Genomic DNA, 19,103 nt, shown 5'->3' with positions numbered 1-19,103 from the left:
CCAATCGACGGATTTAAGTTGCACCAGTGGTCAAAAGATGCGAAAGTCCCTCGTTTATTCTGCACACTTTACCAACGATAGCGATGCTACGACAAAGATGGCACAGAGATGTGTGGATATCCTGCGACATTCAAAGCAGATGCATTTCCAACGATAAAGTCAACTAAATCACAAAGGTGAGTTTTGTTGATGTTATTGACTTATGTGCTAATCAGACATATTTGCTCACGGCATGACTGCAAGCTAATCTGATGCTAACATGCTATTTAGACTAGCTGTATGTACATATTGCATCATTATGCCTCATTTGTAGCTATATTTGCATCCAGCCTTTCCCTCCACCCACATTTAATGCCCAACATACACATACCAATCGACGGATTCAAGTTGCACCAATGGTCAAAAGATGCAATCGTTGGTTAGAAGGCGATCGGCGAATTCGTCCTCGTTGCCGCTGTCTGTCGTGATATGACTCAATAGCTTCAGTTTCTTCTTCAATTTCATTTTCGCTATCTGCCTTCACACTCCAACCATCCGTGTTAATACATGCGTAATCTGTTGAATCGCTTGCGCCGTTGAAATCCGAGTCTGAATCCGTGCTACTATGCTATACCTTTCTGTACTATCTGCCATGTTTGTTTCTGGTGGCTTCACGCTGTGACGTCAGAGGACAATAGACGGGTGGCTATAACGACGGTTAAAATCAGGCACTTTGAAGCCGTTTTTCGGGATATTGCGTGATGGGTAAAATTTTGAGAAAAACTTCGAAAAATAAAATAAGCCGCTGGGAACTGATTTTTATTGGTTTTAACCCTTCAGGAATTGTGATAATGCTCCCCTTTAAACTATTTTCTGTAAAATATGGATTGAAGCTTTAAAGTGTTTTATGACGGGACGGCGTGGCATGGTTGGGAGAGTGGCCGTGCCAGCAACCGGAGGGTTCCTGATTCGATCCCCAGCTACTACCAACCTAGTCACATCCGTTGTGTCCTTGAGCAAGACACTTCGCCTTTGCTCCTGATGGGTCGTGGTTAGCTCCTTGAATGGCAGCTCCCGCCATCAGTGTGTGAATGGGTGAATGTGGAAATAGTTTCAAAGCGTTTTGAGTACCTTGAAGGTAGAAAAGCGCTATAAAGTATAACCCATTTACTATTTATCCGATAAATCGAGGAACTAATCGAATGATTAATAAATAACTAAAATAATCGATAGGTGCAGCTCTAGTTTTAATGTTAAACGTCACAAATGCAGGTACGCAATTTGGTGTTAAGTTTCCATCCAGGTAACTTCTTTTTACACTTGTAATGCCAGTTCGAGCGCTAAAAAGCGCAATGCATGAAGAAGCTGTATTACTAATACTCACTGACTGTGGGCTGTCACCCAGCATCAAGCATGAGTACGCATGTTAGTGGTCATCTTCTTTACACTTGTCTAAAAAGTTACGTTACCTGCACATGAAAATGACACCCCTCTGCACGTGTCGGAGGTTTCCTCGATGGAACACTGGGAGAAGGAGGTGGCATCTCTTGGACAGGCCCCCCTGAATGCTCTGAGATCACTTTCGCCAAAATATTCTGTGGTTTTGAGGAGAGGTCCGCAGTTGAGTTCCGTGCACACCATTGTGGCCTCTTTCGCACCCCAGTTGTGATTGCACATTTTGCCCCATTTGCCGTGGTGAAAGACCTCCAGTCGGCCTGAGCAATGCGTGGTTCCGTTGGTCAATCTGAGTGTTTCTGGGAAAAGAAAGAATATGCAAAAGAAAAATGTTAAGAGTTTTACTACAAATGCAGGGGTGCAGACAACTGTACCTGAACATATCACGCCGGCGTCCTCATTGTGGTTGCAGTCATGCTGCCCAAATCCTCTGTGCGGGCAGTGAACCAGGGACTCCTCTTTTCCAGTACACTCCAAGTCATCCAGCCACGTCTGATCGTTGCCGACACCAAATAAGGCGTTTTGCGTGGCGACCAGCGGAGCGCCGCACTTCATCTCACGACATGTGACAGCTGCCTCCTGCATCCCCCAGTTGTCATCGCACACCGTCCCCCATTGGCCCTCGTAGAAGAGCTCCACTCGGCCGGAGCACCGGTTGGTCCCATTGACCAATCGGAGGGGTTGGGTGTCTGTTCGGTTAAAACACACGAAAAAGCACACCTTTAAATTGATGCTGATCTAAAGTCAAAGGACACGACTGACTCACTGGAGCAATGCACACTGGCGACGGTGCAGTCCTTCTGCAGCGGTTGATGTGAGCACTGAGCGATGGAGGTCTCGTTCCCCAAGCATTTGGTTTGGATCCCAGAGGCTTCATGCACTATTCCAAAATCCAGAATTTCTTTAGAAGTGAGAGGCTTTCCGCAGCGGATCTCCCGACAGACCACCTCGGCTTCTTCCTGGCCCCAGTCCGTGCTGCACACCTTTCTCCAGTGGTTATCCAGGTAGATTTCCACTTGGCCGTTACACCGATTGCTTCCTTGGGTAACTTTCACGCTTTCTGCAAATCAGTCCATAAATGACTATATATTGCAAAACAAATGCTATCATTCTTGCAATACAAATTTTCCATACACTTTGAATGTTTTTCTATTAAAATTTCAATTTGCAAGCACAATAGTTTTAAATGTTTTATACTAGGGTTTTTTTTGTCTAAAACAGATCTTCATTATCAAAGAACTATTTGTATTCTTGTCATACATTGCTTTTTTCCCCTTCTTATTAAATTATGACTATATTTTACTGTTATTATATAACCATGTTATCACAAATTTAAATTGTGATTTCTCTCAATATTACAACTGAATTGTGCTGAAGACTTTTTTTCTCTCAGTATTACTGGACAACCCATTAGTTCCTAAAATTACACATTTATTCAATTGAAATTGATCTTTCTTCCCATAAAAACTGAGTTTTCTTGTTGAATTAAAATGTTATGGTGAAAAATTCCATCCTTGTCTTGTAGAATTAAATTAATTAACATAAAAATATATCAAATTCCCACAAAAATGTATATACTTCAAACCATTTTTTCCCTGTAAAAATAAACTTTATTCTTCAATTTCAATTTTTCTTTTGTAATATGGCTATTTGTTTGCAAAATTACACTTTTTTTGTATTAAATGATTTTTATTTGTTTTAACCATAATTTTGTAAGCTAAATTATACTGCATTCTTTGTTGTCATGGTACACATTTATTTATTTCCAGAATGGCCCAAGCAATATTTCTAATATGATATTGCTATTGGAGCTATGAGTATTGGTCGATACTGATATTGATTCAATAAGATATCAACAGAAATCATAAATACGTGTATTTCTTTGTAATGGGGAATGTTAGAAAAGGTATGATCATGTGGAATTTTCTCAAACAGAGAATAATGGTAAGTATGACAAACACTAACCCGGCGTTTCTGAAAGTGTGGGGCGCGCCCCACTGGTGGGGAATAGAGACATGACAGGTGAGGAACGGGAGGAAATTTCACTTTAATTTTTTTTATTTTATTTTATTATATTCTTAAAAAATTTTTTTTACAACCCCATTTTCTATACAAACTGTAAATCACTTTGTGATTCTGTCTGTGAAATCCACTATATAAATGAATGTAAATTACTTATTTTTCCTGTAGGCTTTAAATTTCTAGGTAGGAGCAAAACACGCAACAGTAACTAATGGGGGTGGGGCTAAGCGGAACAAACTTTCGCGCGGATGGGTAGCAGGCTAATGTGTGGACCACAATAACACAAAATGGATAAATTGGCTTCATATAGAGTTGCATACAGAATTGCTAAATGCAAAAAACCACACACAATAGCTGAGCAGCTGATTCTCCCCGCTGCAATAGACATGGTGTCAGTCATGCTTGACGAGACAAGCGCAGCAAAATTAAAAGCTGTCCCACTGCCAAACGACATAGTTGCGAGACGTATATGCAACATTGCAAGTGATCTTGAGGAACAACTGGTTGACAAATTAAAATAAAATCGTTTTGCTTTACAAGTGGACGAAGCTACTGACAGCAATAAAGACTGCCTGTTCATTGCATACGTCCGCTTTGTGAACGGCGAGTCACTGTGCGAGGACTTGCTGTTCTGCAAATACATAAAAAATAGAGCCACTGCTGATGAGCTGTTCAAGATAATGGATTATTAAATTATGACTATATTTTACTGTTGTTATATAACCACGTTATCACAAATTTAAATTGTGATTTCTCTCAATATTACAACTGAATTGTGCTGAAGACTTTTTTCTCTCAGTATTACTGGACAACCCATTACTCAAATAACACGACTTTAAATGGGAAAACTGTGTGGGCTATTGTTCTGATGGAGTACAAACCATGGCAGGGTCAAGAAACGGGCTGCAGGCTCCAATAAAGAGGGTTGCGCCAAATGCGCATTGGACACATTGTGTCATTCACCAGGAAGCACTCGCGTCAAGGCAGCTCAGCCCCAAACTCAATGAGGTTTTAACAGATGTTGTGAGCGCAGTAAATTTTATCAAAACACGAAAAAGTGGCACTTTTAATATATATATGTTTGAACTTGATGCAAGGTATTTGATTTATTATTGAACTTGATGCAAGTTATTTGATTTATTATTGAACTTGATGCAAGTTAAATGATAAATAATAAATGTTGTCTGTCTATCTGTGTTGGCTATCTTTGTTGGCCCTGCGATGAGGTGGCGACTTGTCCAGGGTGTACCCCGCCTTCCGCCCGATTGTAGCTGAGATAGGCGCCAGCGCCCCTCGCGACCCCAAAAGGGAATAAGCGGTAGAAATGGATGGATGGATGGATGGGTTGTACTTGTATAGCGCTTTTCTACCTTCAAGGTACGCTTTGACACTACTTCCTCATTTACCCATTCACACACTGATGGAGGGAGCTGCCATGCAAGGCGCTAACCAGCACCCATCAGTTATAACACTTTTATTTGATTTATTATTGAACTTGATGCAAATTATAACACTTTTGTTTTATTTATTATTGAACTTGATGCAAGTTATTTTATTTATTATTGAACTTGATGCAAGTTATTTTATTTATTATTGAACTTGATGTTATTTTATGTTATTGAGTTTGAATGTATACAACTTGATGTTACTTGATGTTCAATAAATTTGAAAATGTTAAGCTTGGCATTAGCGTTCTGTTGGGGCGATGGGGGCAGGTGGGGCTTGAAAACTCCCCCTTGTCCAAAGTGGGGGATGACAAAAAAAGTTTGAGAACCACTGCACTAACCCTATTAATTCCTAACCATCTGGAAAGGACTTACACTGCCTGTAATTATGTTTTTCAGTTTTTTTGTGACAGTGCAACTTGTGGAAAGAGTGGAAAATTCAGGGAACTTGGAGCGCTAACTGCAAAATGTACATCAAGCGGAAGGGTACTTGTTATCAAAGACATCAAGGATCTGTATAAAGATTAAAGTTGACACCGCTTCAACAACAATAACAATGGTAATGCAGTCTGACGGAAAACAAACATCTACACTCAAGTAACACAAAAGACTGCTGAACAGGAAAAGATGGAACTGAAAACCGTCTGCAACATGTGATCATAAAAGTCAGGAATTGGAGAACAATACATATCCAGATAACATTTTTTTCTCCCACATCAGTAATTGTTTTTATTATGCAGAAGAACAACATTGTGGCAACAACCTGTCGATTATTCATTTAATCACACACACTAGGTTTGGTGATATTATCCTCCCCTCACTCTCTGGGAGGTGAGGGGAGCAGTGAGCAGCAGCGGTGGCCGCGCCCGGGAATAATTTTTGGTGATTTAACCCCCAATTCCAAACCTTGATGCTGAGTGCCAAGCATGGAGGCAATGGGTCCCATTTTTATAGTCTTTGGTATGACTCACGACCTACCGATCTCAGGGCGAACGCTCTAACCCAGGGGTAGGGAACCTATGGCTCTAGAGCCAGATGTGGCTCTTTTGATGACCGCATCTGGCTCTCAGATAAATCTTAGCTGGCATTGCTTAACATAATAAGTAATGAATAATTCCGCTGATAATCACAGTGTTAAAAATAACGTTCAAAAGATAAGACATTCTCATGCATTTTAATCCAACCATCCATTTTCTATCGCACCTGTTCAAGAAGTCGCATTAATGGTGAGAAGTATTATATTTATTATTGGTTAGCTTTAGAATAAGTGAATTATATTGTGAAGTGAATTATATTTATATAGCGCTTTTTCTCTGGGGACTCAAAGCGATTTACATTGTGAAACCCAATATCTAAGTTACATTTAAACCAGTGTGGGTGGCACTGGGAGCAGGTGGGTAAAGTGTCTTGCCCAAGGACACAACGGCAGTGACTAGGATGGCGGAAGTGGGGATTGAACCTGGAATCCTCAAGTTGCTGGCACGGCCACTCTACCATCCGAGATGTACCGCCCCAATAACAACGTTATTAAAAAGAATAAGAGAGACTTATTATTCTCTAAAAATGTTGGTCTTACTTAAAAGTGCACACATTTAATTGTATTCAGTGTTAAAAAATATTATATGGCTCTCACTGAAATACATTTTAAAATATTTGGCTTTCATGGCTCTCTCGGCCAAAAAGGTTCCCAACCCCTGCTCTAACCACTAGGCCAGTGGTTCTCAACCTTTTTTCAGTGATGTACCCCCTGTGAAACTTTTTTAAATTCAAGTACCCCCTAATCAGAGCAAAGCATTTTTGGTTAAAAAAATAGATAAAAAAGTAAAATACAGCACTATGTCATCAGTTTCTGATTTATTAAATTGTATAACAGTGCAAAATATTGCTCATTTTTAGTGGTCTTTCTTGAACTATTTGGAAAAAAAGATTAACAATAACTAAAAACTTGTTGAAAAAAAGCAAGTGATTCAATTATAAATAAAGATTTCTACACATAGAAGTAATCATCAACTTAAAGTGCCCTCTTTGGGGATTGTAATAGAGATCCATCTGGATTCATGAACTTAATTCTAAACATTTCTTCACAAAAAAAGAAATATTTAGCATTAATATTTACAGAACATGTCCACAAAAAATCTAGCTGTCAACACTGAATATTGCAATGTTGCATTTCTTTTCACATTTTATGAACTTATATTCATAATTTGTTGAAGTATTATTCAAAGGATTTTTGAATTGTTGCTATTTTTAGAATATTTCATTTATATATATTTTTTTACATCTCACGTACCCCTTGGCATACCTTCAAGTACCCCCAGGGGTACGCGCACCCCCATTAAAAAAACACTGCACCCTTAGACCACAGAAGCTTGTATGCAATCTACATCAACATGAATCACTTTTTAGAACCATTCAACAACCCTTCAAAGTGATTACCATCTCAGAAACATTGACCAATAATAAAATAAAGATTTCAATCTGGAAGGATATGAACTAAAATACATCAACACAACCAACAACAGCAGAGGAGTTGTGGTGTATGTGATGAAGAACCTGAACTACCAAGTGGTGAAAAAAAAGTAATATGTGATTGATAATATCTTAGAATGAATAACCATTAAAAAATGTCATGAAAAAAGCAAACATTTACTTATCAGCTGTATATATAGAACACCTAAATCAGGTATAGAAATGTTTTAAAGGCTGGATTGAGGCAAAATTTACTGAAATCAGTCAGAAAGTTATATTTTTATGTGATGACTTCAACATTGACCTCAAACTCTAAAAAGCAAAAGTCCATTGATGATTTCATAGATACAATGTACAACCTGAGTTTATATTCTACAATCACAGCGTCAAACAGAATCACAGGACGCTGTGCTACGATTATTGATAATATTTTTACTAATGATTTTGATAATAGTACTACAAGTGGTCTGCTAATAACCGACATCAGAAATCATCTACCAGTTATCACAACCAATGACAGAAACTACAGAAAGAGGAACATGGAGGACAAAAATTAATTTCAAAGACTACACACAGAATAAAGTATGAAGGCTTTTAAGAATGATCTAGAAAAAAAAAACTGGAACAATGTATGCAGTAAGGATGATCTAGATGAAGCATATTGTAAATTCTTACACACTTTTATGAAGCTTGATGACAAACACTGTAAATAAAAACAACTTAATAAGAAGCAAGAGAAGAATAATTAACAATGAATGACAAATGGTTTGAAAAATATGTGTACAAGGAAAAAATCGTTATAGAACACTTATAACACAAATATCTATAGAGGCAAAAAAATACGTACAAAGCGTACAAGAACAAACGAACATGAGAAAAAGAATATTACACTCAATTAGATGCAAAATGCATCACGGAACAACACAGGAGGTCCTTCATACTGATAGCCATCAGATTGTATAATGCATATGTCCATCTTGACTGCACTTAAATGTAGAATATATTTATATTATTCATATTTTATATATTATACAGTATATATAATATATGTTATATATCAGGGGTCACCAACGCGGTGCCCGCGGGCACCAGGTAGTCCGTACGGACCATACGAGTAGCCCGCTGTACTGTTCTAAAAATAGCTCAAATAGCAGCACTTACCAGTGAGCTGCCTCGGTTTTTTAAATTTTATTTATTTACTAGCAAGCTGGTCTCGCTTTGCTCGACATTTTTAATTCTAAGAGAGACAAAACCCAAATAGAATTTGAAAATCCAAGAAAATATTTTAAAGACTTGGTCTTCACTTGTTTAAATAAATTCATGTATTTTTTTTACTTTGCTTCTTATAACTTTCAGAAAGACAATTTTAGAGAAAAAATACAACCTTAAAAATGATTTTAGGATTTTTAAACATATATACCTTTTTACCTTTTAAATTCCTTTCTCTTCTTTCCTGACAATTTAAATCAATGTTCAAGTAAATTTATTTTTTATATTGTAAAGAAAAATAAGCATTTTTTAATTTGATTCTTCATTATAACTTCTGTTTTTTTGACAAAGAATATTTGTGAAATATTTCTTCAAATTTATTATGATTAAAATTCAAAAAAATTATTCTGGCAAATCTAGAAAATCTTTAGAATCAAATTTATATCTTATTTCAAAGTCTTTTGAATTTCATTTTAAAATTTTTGTTCTGGAAAATCTAGAAGAAATAATGATTTGTCTTTGTTAGAAATATAGCTTGGTCCAATTTGTTATAAATTCTAACAAAATGCAGATTGGATTTTAACCCATTTAAAACATGTCTAAAATTCTAAAATTAATCTTAATCAGGAAAAAGTTCCATGACTTATTTTTGAAATTTTTTCAAAAAGATTTGAATTAGCTTGTTTTTCTCTTCTTTTTTTCGGTTGAATTTTGTATTCTAAAGAGTCCAAATTGGAGATAAACTATGTTTCAAAATTTAATTTTCATTTTTTTCCTGTTTTCTCCTCTTTTAAACCGGTCAATTAGGTGTTTTTTTCATTATCTATTTTCTACAAAAAAACTTCTATAAAAGGAAAAAAAATGTACGACGGAATGACAGACAGAAATACCCATTTTTTATATATGTATATTTATTTATTTATATATTAAAGGTAAATTGTGCAAATTGGCTATTTCTGGCAATTTATTTAAGTGTGTATCAAACTGGTAACCCTTCGCATTAATCACTACCCAAGAAGTAGCTCTTGGTTTCAAAAAGGTTGGTGACCCCTGTTATATATTATTTATTATTGTCTATTGTGAGCAAACTGTGGTGCTGAATTTCCCCCTGGGATCAATAAAGTACATTCTATTCTATTATTAAACAGTAACAAAAGCAAGAGGCATCCTTAATAGTATTATTAAAAATGGTGCTAAGAACGATTACCTTCAATCATTTTCAGACGAAAACAAAAAAATTACAATATAAAACAAAGTAGTTGAAAGTTTTAATAATTACTTTGTAAATATTATACCAAATCTAGAGGAAAGGATTCCAAATCAAGTGTCAGTTGAGGACTTAATAATACCACAAACTCAATCTTCCTTTTTTTCTCTTTCTGTCCCCTCCTGCTCTGATCCGGTTTCGCCAAACATAAATATAAATCCATTTATTAAAGTCAAATACAATTAAGGCAACAAGAGAAGTATCATACTTCTCTTTTGTAAAGTAAGACTAACTGGAACAGGACACACAAAAAAAAGGAACATACTGGAAGCCGGACGTACGCTGCTATGGAAACAGAAATCAATGTGAGGAAGAAGTCAATATTGATAAAAATGATCAAAATATAGTTCATGTTAAACATTACATAATGTTGTGGACCCGTCTGTTACCACATTATATATAAACTAGCAGTGTGTATACAAAACGTTAGAGGCTTTCAAGGTTACAACAGTGACTCCCATTAGCTACATCTTCCAAGCGTTTATCATCTTTAAAATCCTAACCAAAAAAGACATACAGTACAGGTCAAAAGTTAGGACACATCTTCTCATTCAATGCATTTTCTTTATTTTCATGACTATTTACAGTTTAGATTGTTACTGAAGGCATCAAAACTATGAATGTGGAGTTATTTACTTAACAAAAAAGGTAAAATGACTGAAAACATGTTCTATATTCTAGTTTATTCAAAATAGCCAACCTTTGCTCTCTCTTGCACACTCTTGGCATTCTGGCGATGGGCTTCAAAAGGTAGTCACCTGAAATGGTTTTCACTTCACAGGTGTCATAGTGCCCTGCGATGAGGTGGCGACTTGTCCAGGGTGTACACTGCATTCCGCCTGATTGTAGCTGTGATAGTCACCAGCGTCCCCCACGACCCCAAAAGGGAATAAGCGGTAGAAAATGGATGGATGGAAGGTGTCATAGTTTTGCTCGCTTCAGTGACAATCCACAATGTAAATAGTAGGGGTGTAACAGTACGTGTATTTATATTGAACCGTTTCGGTATGGGGGTAGTTACATTAATCATTAGTAAGGTAGCAGCCCAGTTTGAATGGCAGGGTCCCTGCTTTCACATGTTGATTAAAATATAACATTTACATAATAAAAATCAACTACAGGCTTCCCAAATGCTGTAATAAATCAAGCAAGAGAAGTTGACTTGAAACTGTTTAATGTTGCACTTTTTATATGTAGAAGAAATGTTTTGTCATTTTATTTAATCCGAGCAACAAGTTCAGGCAGGCTAATGTGGATTAGTTGATTAACGTGGGCAGAATTATTATAGTGTTCCCAATGTTAAAAGGAAAAAGCCATTGTTTACAAAATTGGTAAATAAATGACCCAAAAATGATTAATTTGTTGTTTTCTTACTGTACCGAAAATGAACCGAACAGTGACCTCTAAACCGAGGTACGTACCGAAACGAAATTTTTGTGTACCGTTACACCCCTAGTAAATAGTCATGAAAATAAAGAAAACACATTGGAATGAGAAGGTGTGTCCAAACTTTTGGCCTGTAATGTATGTTTTCTTGTCTTTCATAATGATTGTGAACAATAGGCAAAAAAGTGAAGTTCTAATAAAAAGTGGATCAGAACAGGAAATGTCCCACCTTCAGCAATGTGCCCCATGTGCAGTCCAAAAGACCTGGCAGAACCTACCCAAAAAGACCTGGCAGAACCCACCCAAAAAGACCTGGCAGAACCCACCCAAAAAGACCTGGCAGAACCTACCCAATCACCTTTGGCCTGTGCCCGATGATTGCAGAACAACATTTGAAATTGCTACGGACTCAGAGAAGAAGTTTGTACAAAACACGCTGCAGGACTGCTTGTATCGGAGAGGAAAGTTCATATGCCAGCTAATATAGTTTTAGACCGATATCCTATTTCCATGTCGGATTGGGGCACCTGTAATGTCTATGTGTGTTACATTTAATACAAAGCAATGATTAACTTACTACTATGTACATCATAATCCTTAATTCAATTAGAATTGAGTGCTATGAAGTATGCCTCGCAACAAAGTGTGTTTACAAACCCCATTTCCATATGAGTTGGGAAATGGTGTTAGATGTAAATATAAACGGAATACTATGATTTGCAAATAATTTTCAACCCATATTCAGTTGAATATGCTACAAAGACAACATATTTGATGTTCAAACTGATAAACACTTTTTTTTTGCATATAATCATTAACTTTAGAATTTGATGCCAGCAACAGGTGACAAAGAAGTTGGGAAATGTGGTAATAAATACTGATAAAAGTTGAGAAATACTCATCAAACACTTCTTTGGAACATCACACAGGTGTGCAGGCTAATTGGGATCAGATGGGTGCCATGATTGGGTATAAAAGCATCTTCCATGAAATGCTAAGTAATTCACAAACAAGGCTGGGGCAAGGGTCACCAATTTGGAAGCAAATTGTAGGACAGTTTTAGAACAACATTTCTCAACGAACTATTGCAAGATTTTAGGGATTTTACCATCTACGGTCCGTAAAATCATCAAAAGGTTCAGAGAATCTGGAGGAATCACTGCACGTAAGCGATGATATTACGGACCTTTGATCCCTCAGGCGGTACTGCATCAAAAACCGACATCAGTGTGTAAAGGATATCACCACATGGGCTCAGGAACACTTCATAAAACCACTGTCAGTAACTACAGTTTGTCACTACATCTGTAAGTGCAAGTAAAAACTCTGCTATGCAAAGCAAAACCCATTTATCAACAACACCAAGGAACGCCGCTGGCTTCGCTGGGCCCAAGCTCATCTAAGATGGATTGATGCAAAGAGGAATAGTGTTCTGTGGTCTGACGAGTCCACATTTCAAATTATATTTGGAAACTGTGGACGTGGTGTCCTCCGGAACAAAGAGGAAAATAACCATCCGGATTGTTATAGGCGCAAAGTTCAAAAGCCAGCATCTGTGATGGTATGGGGGTATACTAGTGCCCAAGAAAAGGGTAATTTACACATCCGTGAAGGCACCATTAATGCTGAATGATCCATACAGGTTTTGGAGCAACATATGTTGTCATCCAAGCAACATTATTATAGATGCCCCTGCTTATTTCAGCAAAACAATGCCAAACCACGTGTTACAACAGCATGGTTTCTTAGTAAAAGAGTGGGGGTACTAGACTGTCTCCCATCGAAAATGAGTGGCGCATTATGAAGCGTAAAATACGACAGCAGAGACCCCGGACTGTTGAACGACTAAAGCTCTACATAAAACAAAAATGAGAAAGTATTCCACTTTCAAAGCTTCAACAAATAGTTTCCTCAGTTCCCAAAACATTTGAGTGTTTTTAAAAGAAAAGGTGATGTAACACAGTGGTGAACAAGCCCTTTCACAACTACTTTGGCACGTGTTGCAGCCAAAAAACTCTTAAGTTAATTATTATTTGCCAAAAAAAAAATAAAGTTTATGAGTTTGAACATCAAATATCTTGTCTTTGTAGTGCATTCAACTGAATATGGGTTGAAAAGGATTTGCAAATCCTTGTATTCTGTTTATATTTACATCTAACACAATTTCCCAAATCATATGGAAACGGGGTTTGTATTAATAAAAAGGAACATTTTAGTATAACGTATGTCAATTACCTGAGCAAACCACACCAACATCTTCACTGTGACCACAGTTATTCTCTCCAAAGATCCTGTGTGAGCACTTGAGGATGGACAGCTCCTTCCCGGTGCACTCCACATCATCCATCCAGATCTGGCCAGTTCCCTCTCCAAAAATTGCACTCTTTTTGGACGCCAAGGCAGAGCCACACCCTAGCTCTTGGCACACCACGTCAGCGTTTGTGTGGCTCCAGTGGTCGTCGCACACAGTCCCCCAAGTGCCAGCGTGGAAGACCTCCAGTCTGCCGGAGCATCGCGACAACCCTTCGCCGACCAGCCTGATTTCACGGTTACATTCTAGCGATAAAAAGTGTCTGTCAGATGAGCGCTTTTGAAATATTGTAACAGATCTTTTGCCGAATACTGACCAGCAAGCAGCAACAGACTGAGAACACCTGAGACAGAAATACATTATAAAGTGAGATGTATTTTCTATTCCCAATACCATGATATTAATACTATAATATGTATTTACTTAGACAATGTTTCTTAATGTGGTTTTCATTTTTGACAGTACATTAGTTGTGTCAAAAAAATATAATAATGAAATAAAGAAATAACTGTATATATAGATCACCTGCATTTTCAGAAATGACAAGAGGAAAACTTACCAACTGGCAAATAAAAAACATGTTTTTTGGAGCGCATAATGTGCCTTAGACCCTGTCAAAAACACTTCCACACTTAATAAAAACAGGCAGAAAGGCAAACTGTAAAGTATTATTGCTATCTATGAGAAATGTTATGTGTAAATCCACCCTGTTCAGTCCAATGGCGCCCAAATAAACATGCAGTCAGAGTCTGGACCCGCACTCCAAACTGGATGTTTGTTGACATTTGGATCAATCATTAAAAGCAGACGATGAGGAGAGATGATTTTTCCTAATAGCTGCACTAAAAAATATTGTGCATAACAGCAAATACCTTGAGATCTGGGACATGTTCAAGGTAGCCGCCACAGACAATCATCACACGTGTGGAGGAGTATGCAGAGTCTGTGTCCGCATACATTCAGAAGTGCATGGAGGATGTTAGTGTGATCAAGAACATCCCACATGGGCCAACGAGAAACCCTGGATGAACAGTGAGGTACGTGCAATGCTGAAGGCTCGGAACAAGGCTTTTAAATCTGGCGACATGGTAGCATTTAAAACAGCCAGAGCTAACCTGAACCGTGCCATTAGGGTTCCAAAGCGTGCTCACGGTCAGAAAGTGCAGGACTTCTTTGAGAACCCCACGAACCCTAGACGAATGTGGCACGGCATACAGGTCACCACGGACTATAAAACCGCCCTCCCGTCCCTGTCACAACAGCATCAGCTTCCTTAATGACCTAAACAACCACTTTGCAAGGTTTGAGGCACTTAACACCACTCCGGCGAGGAAATCCATCCCTCGCCCTGATGAGCAGCCGCTCAACCTGGACACAGTGGATGTCCGGAAAACCCTGAGGAGAGTGAACCCCCACAAAGCAGCAGGACCTGATGACATTACGGGCAAGGTACTTAAGGGATGTGCAGACCAGCTGACTGGGGTTCTCACAGACATCTTCAACACCTCGCTGACCAAGGCTGTGGTACCATCATGTTTTAAGACGACCACAATCATTCCAGTGCCTAAAAAACCCACAATCTCCTCCCTCTATGATTAGCGCCCCGTGGCACTCACCCCCATCAAAATGAAGTGCTTCGAGAGGCTGGTAAAGGAATACATTGTCTCTCGACTTCCCCCCACATTCGACCCATACCAGTTTGCTTATCGCCCTAACCACTCTACAAAGGACGTCATCTCCTCTACACTACACCTGAGCTTAGAACATCTGGAAGGAAAGGACACACACATGCGGATGTTGTTTCTGGACTTCAGCTTGGCGTTCAACACCATCATTCCGCAAACTGGCCCCCCTTAGATTTGGTGTCCCCCTTTGCAACTGGCTGCTAGACTTCTTCACAGACAGACCCCAGTCTGTGAGAGTGGGCGACAACCCCTCCAGTGCCATCTACCTGAGCACCGGCTCCTCCCAGGGCTGTGCCCTGAGTCCACTGCTGTTCACATTGATGACCCATGACTGCCGCGCCAGGTCCACTACTAACCACATTGTAACGTATGCGGACGACACGACAGTGGTGGGCCTCATCCGTGACAACAACGACATGGACTACAGGGAGGTGAAACATCTGGTTGACTGGTGCAGAACCAACAACCTGGTCCTGAACGTCGACAGGACCAAGGAGATTATCGTCAACTTCAGGAAGCACCAATCCAGCCACGCGCCACTCTTCAAAGGTACAGAGGTGGAGATGGTAAGCAGCACCAAGTTCCTGGGGGTGCAGTTAACTGACAAAATGCCCTGGTAAAAAGAGCTCAGCAGTGCATGCACTTTTGCGTCGGATAAAAAAAGCACAGCTCCCTCCGCCCCGTTCTCATCACATTCTCCAGAGGCACTATAGAGAGTCTGCTGACCAACAGTATCTCTTTCTGGACTGGAGCCTGCAATGCCTCAGATTGGAGTCTCTCCAGAGAGTAGTGAGGACGGCGGAAAAGATCATCAGGACTCCTCTTCCTCCTATCCAGATCACAAAAAGCCGCTGCCTGACCAGGACTCAGAAAATCTGCAGGGACTCCTTCCACCCCCTCCAAAGAATGTTTTCACTGCTGGACTCTAGAAAGAGGTTCCGCAGCTTCCGTAGCAGAACCTCCAGGTTCTGTAACAGCTTCTTCCTTCAGGCCGTAAGACTCTTTAACGCATCAAAATAATCCCCTCAATTCCCCCCCCAAAACGGATTAAGCCACTGGAATATAAAGACAACATAACATACATCCATAAACATGGATGCATATGCAAAAGTGTAATATATTTATCTGTAGAGTAATCTATTCTATTTATTTATATCTGCATCGTATTGCTAATTTTATCCTGCACTACCATGAGCTAATGCAACGAAATTTCGTTCTTATCTGTATTGTAAAGTTCAAATTTGAATGACAATAAAAAGGAAGTCTAAGTCTAAGATGACAGTGTGATTGTGATAGAAGCCGCTTCCATTTGAAAACATGGATGGAAGGCTCTTAGTTAGGGCATGACCCGCTGAGGTCCAACTAACAAGTGCTACTGTAAATAGTGTATGCACACTATAAAATCGCAAGTACTATTAGTAGGCGTGTTATCTACTAAGACTGTGTGTACAATTAATAACAACCGACCACCCAATTTAAATGAGCATTTTGCGTGTACTACAGGCTGTCACCATAGAGACACTCATTTCCCTCTACATTCATGGCATCATATGGTCCAACTGGTCGTGGGTTGCTGTGTTGTAGAACATGCAGCCCATAAATATTATGTGCATCTCCTTTTCTGGGCAATTTTGAAGCAAGGGGCCTATTTTTAGCACACCAAAAGCGCTTTCGGAGGTGGCGGTGGTGTAATGGTGCGTCTAGATCAGAGGTGTCAAAGTTGTTTTCACACAGGGCCACATTGCAGTTATGTTTGGCCCCAGAGGGCCACTTCTAAAGGTGAATACTATTATTACACATTTTTTTATGCATTTTTTAGTAGATTTAAAAAAATAAAAAGTCGAAAAAATGTGTTAAGTTGCAATAATTTCACCTCAAAATGTTGTGTATATTACTGTAAATGGAAAAACAGTACTGCTGTTTTATGGCAGAAAAGAAAAAAGGCAGCTCAGTTGCCAGAATTTTACTATAAAATGTTTTTTTTTTAATTATACATAAAAAAAAAACTGCAATGTAACAGTAAGTTTGTTTTTGTTTTTTACCGGAAATCAATCACTGTAGATTTTTCGGTAGATTATTGTAAATGCCAAAACAGCACCACAGTTTGTTACAGTTAAACAAGTACCGTGTTTTTCATTCAGAGAAAAATGCTGTAAAAACCACAATAAATTTCACAATTTTACCATGAAATCTATTGCTACTTTTACATTTCACAATTTGATGGATAATTTGCTTTGGAATCATTATTAGTAGTATTTATTTATATTCTAAAAATGGTTTGAACGATTAATAATAGATTTTTGCATAATTAGACAATATTTAAGTTAAAATAATTTGCGATTACATGGAGTACATATATTTCTCCCAAAATACAAAGAAAGAATACATTTAGCAAGAAAATTTACAGAACTTTATTGATACATATTATTTCTAGGCTTTCGAGGGACAAATATAATGACGTGGCGGCCCACCGGTCTTGACTTTGACACCTTTAGACTGGATTATTCCTGAAAAAAAAACCATGTAGATGTCTTAATAATATACAGTATCTATAGGGGAAATAACAATATCTCCGATATGAAAAAACAAACCATTTAAAAAAAATATGCCAGCAGACAACACAAAGAATTAGTTGAAATTGTTAAACAAGCGGTATAAAATGGATGGATGGCTGTTTTACTCAGCTCTTTAAGTCATCCAGCAGGTATAAAAATATACTGCTGAGTAGATGACATGTGTAATATTTTTATTTCTGACAATCCAAATATGTTGACATAAACATGGAGGGAGGATTTTTTGTCCATTGTTAGTTTTTACAGCACGATCCCCTCCTTTTCTCCAGCATTTAGTGCCTCAATATGTCAGTTTGTACATTTCAAATGTGCTAAATCTGTATGGACGCAAAACAGTCTCAGATTTGGCAAATCATACTGCGAGCGATAGATGATCATATTTGCATCTCCTCCTCCAAGTATCCTCTCGGCTATGCACATGTTTTGATTTACAAATATAGATCCGGCCCGAACTGTATTATGACAAGCAACGACTCAAGCCCTGTGATTACCTTCTATTTCTTTCATTCAGTGGAAGTATTGATTCCTGGGTAAATCATTGCAGACATGAACTTGTGCAACATTTTGATGGGAAATCAGGGCTAGTGCAGGGACAAGAGGGCAATCTGAACTATATGTGAACATCAAGTCAAAGTGCAGACGTTTCTGTAAATTTTGCCAAATCACCAACAAAAGCTGCTTGTTGACTGACTTTTTTTGATGTTGTATGGTCAGATAGACGGATTAGAATGTGGTTTTGGACACAAGCTGTTTTGACACAAATATAATAGGGTTGTTTAATTAATCTGTTAAAGGTTAAAACTGTAGTAACAAATAAGAATAGAACAAAAAGAGACGGCAGACTTGCTGAATCATGCTCACATTTTCCATTGCCATACAACTTAGTGTACTTGTACTCTTTAATGATGAGAGGGAGGCTTCTTGCGTCATCATTGTGAATATTCTTTACTGTACACGTGTTTGAAAAAAGGCAACTGAATGAAAAGAAGCAATGAAATATGTACTCACCCTGTGATGATGGAGGCTTGCTGCATCTATACATAATTATATATATGTAAGTATGCAATTATATAATATTGCAATGGATAAATAAAATGCACACTCACCCGTGCAGATGGAGATTACTTGATGTGAAAAAAAATCACTTCCCCGGCACACAAACACTAACAGTTCATTTACATCTTTCATTATCAGCACTGCGTTAGTCCTGTCGTACTGAGAAAGTGTCAGTCTCTATGGTTTTAATCACACTTCATCTCTCTGCCATAAAAAGGTGCACTTCTGTGGTGGCAAAAATAAAAA

The 19,103-nt window shown here is 38.3% G+C and overlaps 1 protein-coding gene across 2 annotated transcripts in view; it reads right to left on the bottom strand.

Annotated features, from left to right (window-relative positions):
- The window catches only part of LOC133552973 (deleted in malignant brain tumors 1 protein-like), a 41,389-nt gene extending 22,388 nt beyond the window's left edge, over positions 1–19,001 (bottom strand). Inside the window, exons 1-6 of one of the 2 annotated variants that reach the window (XM_061900649.1) lie at positions 18,810–19,001; positions 13,860–13,886; positions 13,468–13,788; positions 2,201–2,494; positions 1,809–2,123; positions 1,449–1,733 (exon numbers count right to left, since the gene is read on the bottom strand). In XM_061900649.1, the coding sequence (XP_061756633.1) occupies positions 1,449–1,733; positions 1,809–2,123; positions 2,201–2,494; positions 13,468–13,788; positions 13,860–13,886; positions 18,810–18,843 (1,276 nt within the window). In that variant the 5' untranslated portion in view covers positions 18,844–19,001. Of the gene's footprint in view, positions 1–1,448; positions 1,734–1,808; positions 2,124–2,200; positions 2,495–13,467; positions 13,789–13,859; positions 13,887–14,102; positions 14,421–18,809 lie in introns of those variants that run through there. The other variant, XM_061900647.1, reaches the window with a different exon arrangement.
- Between the last annotated feature and the right edge of the window lie 102 nt (positions 19,002–19,103).

Source organism: Nerophis ophidion, linkage group LG05 (assembly GCF_033978795.1).
Source record: "Nerophis ophidion isolate RoL-2023_Sa linkage group LG05, RoL_Noph_v1.0, whole genome shotgun sequence".
NCBI lineage: Eukaryota > Metazoa > Chordata > Actinopteri > Syngnathiformes > Syngnathidae > Nerophis > Nerophis ophidion.
This window is presented reverse-complemented; position numbering and strand designations above follow the sequence as displayed.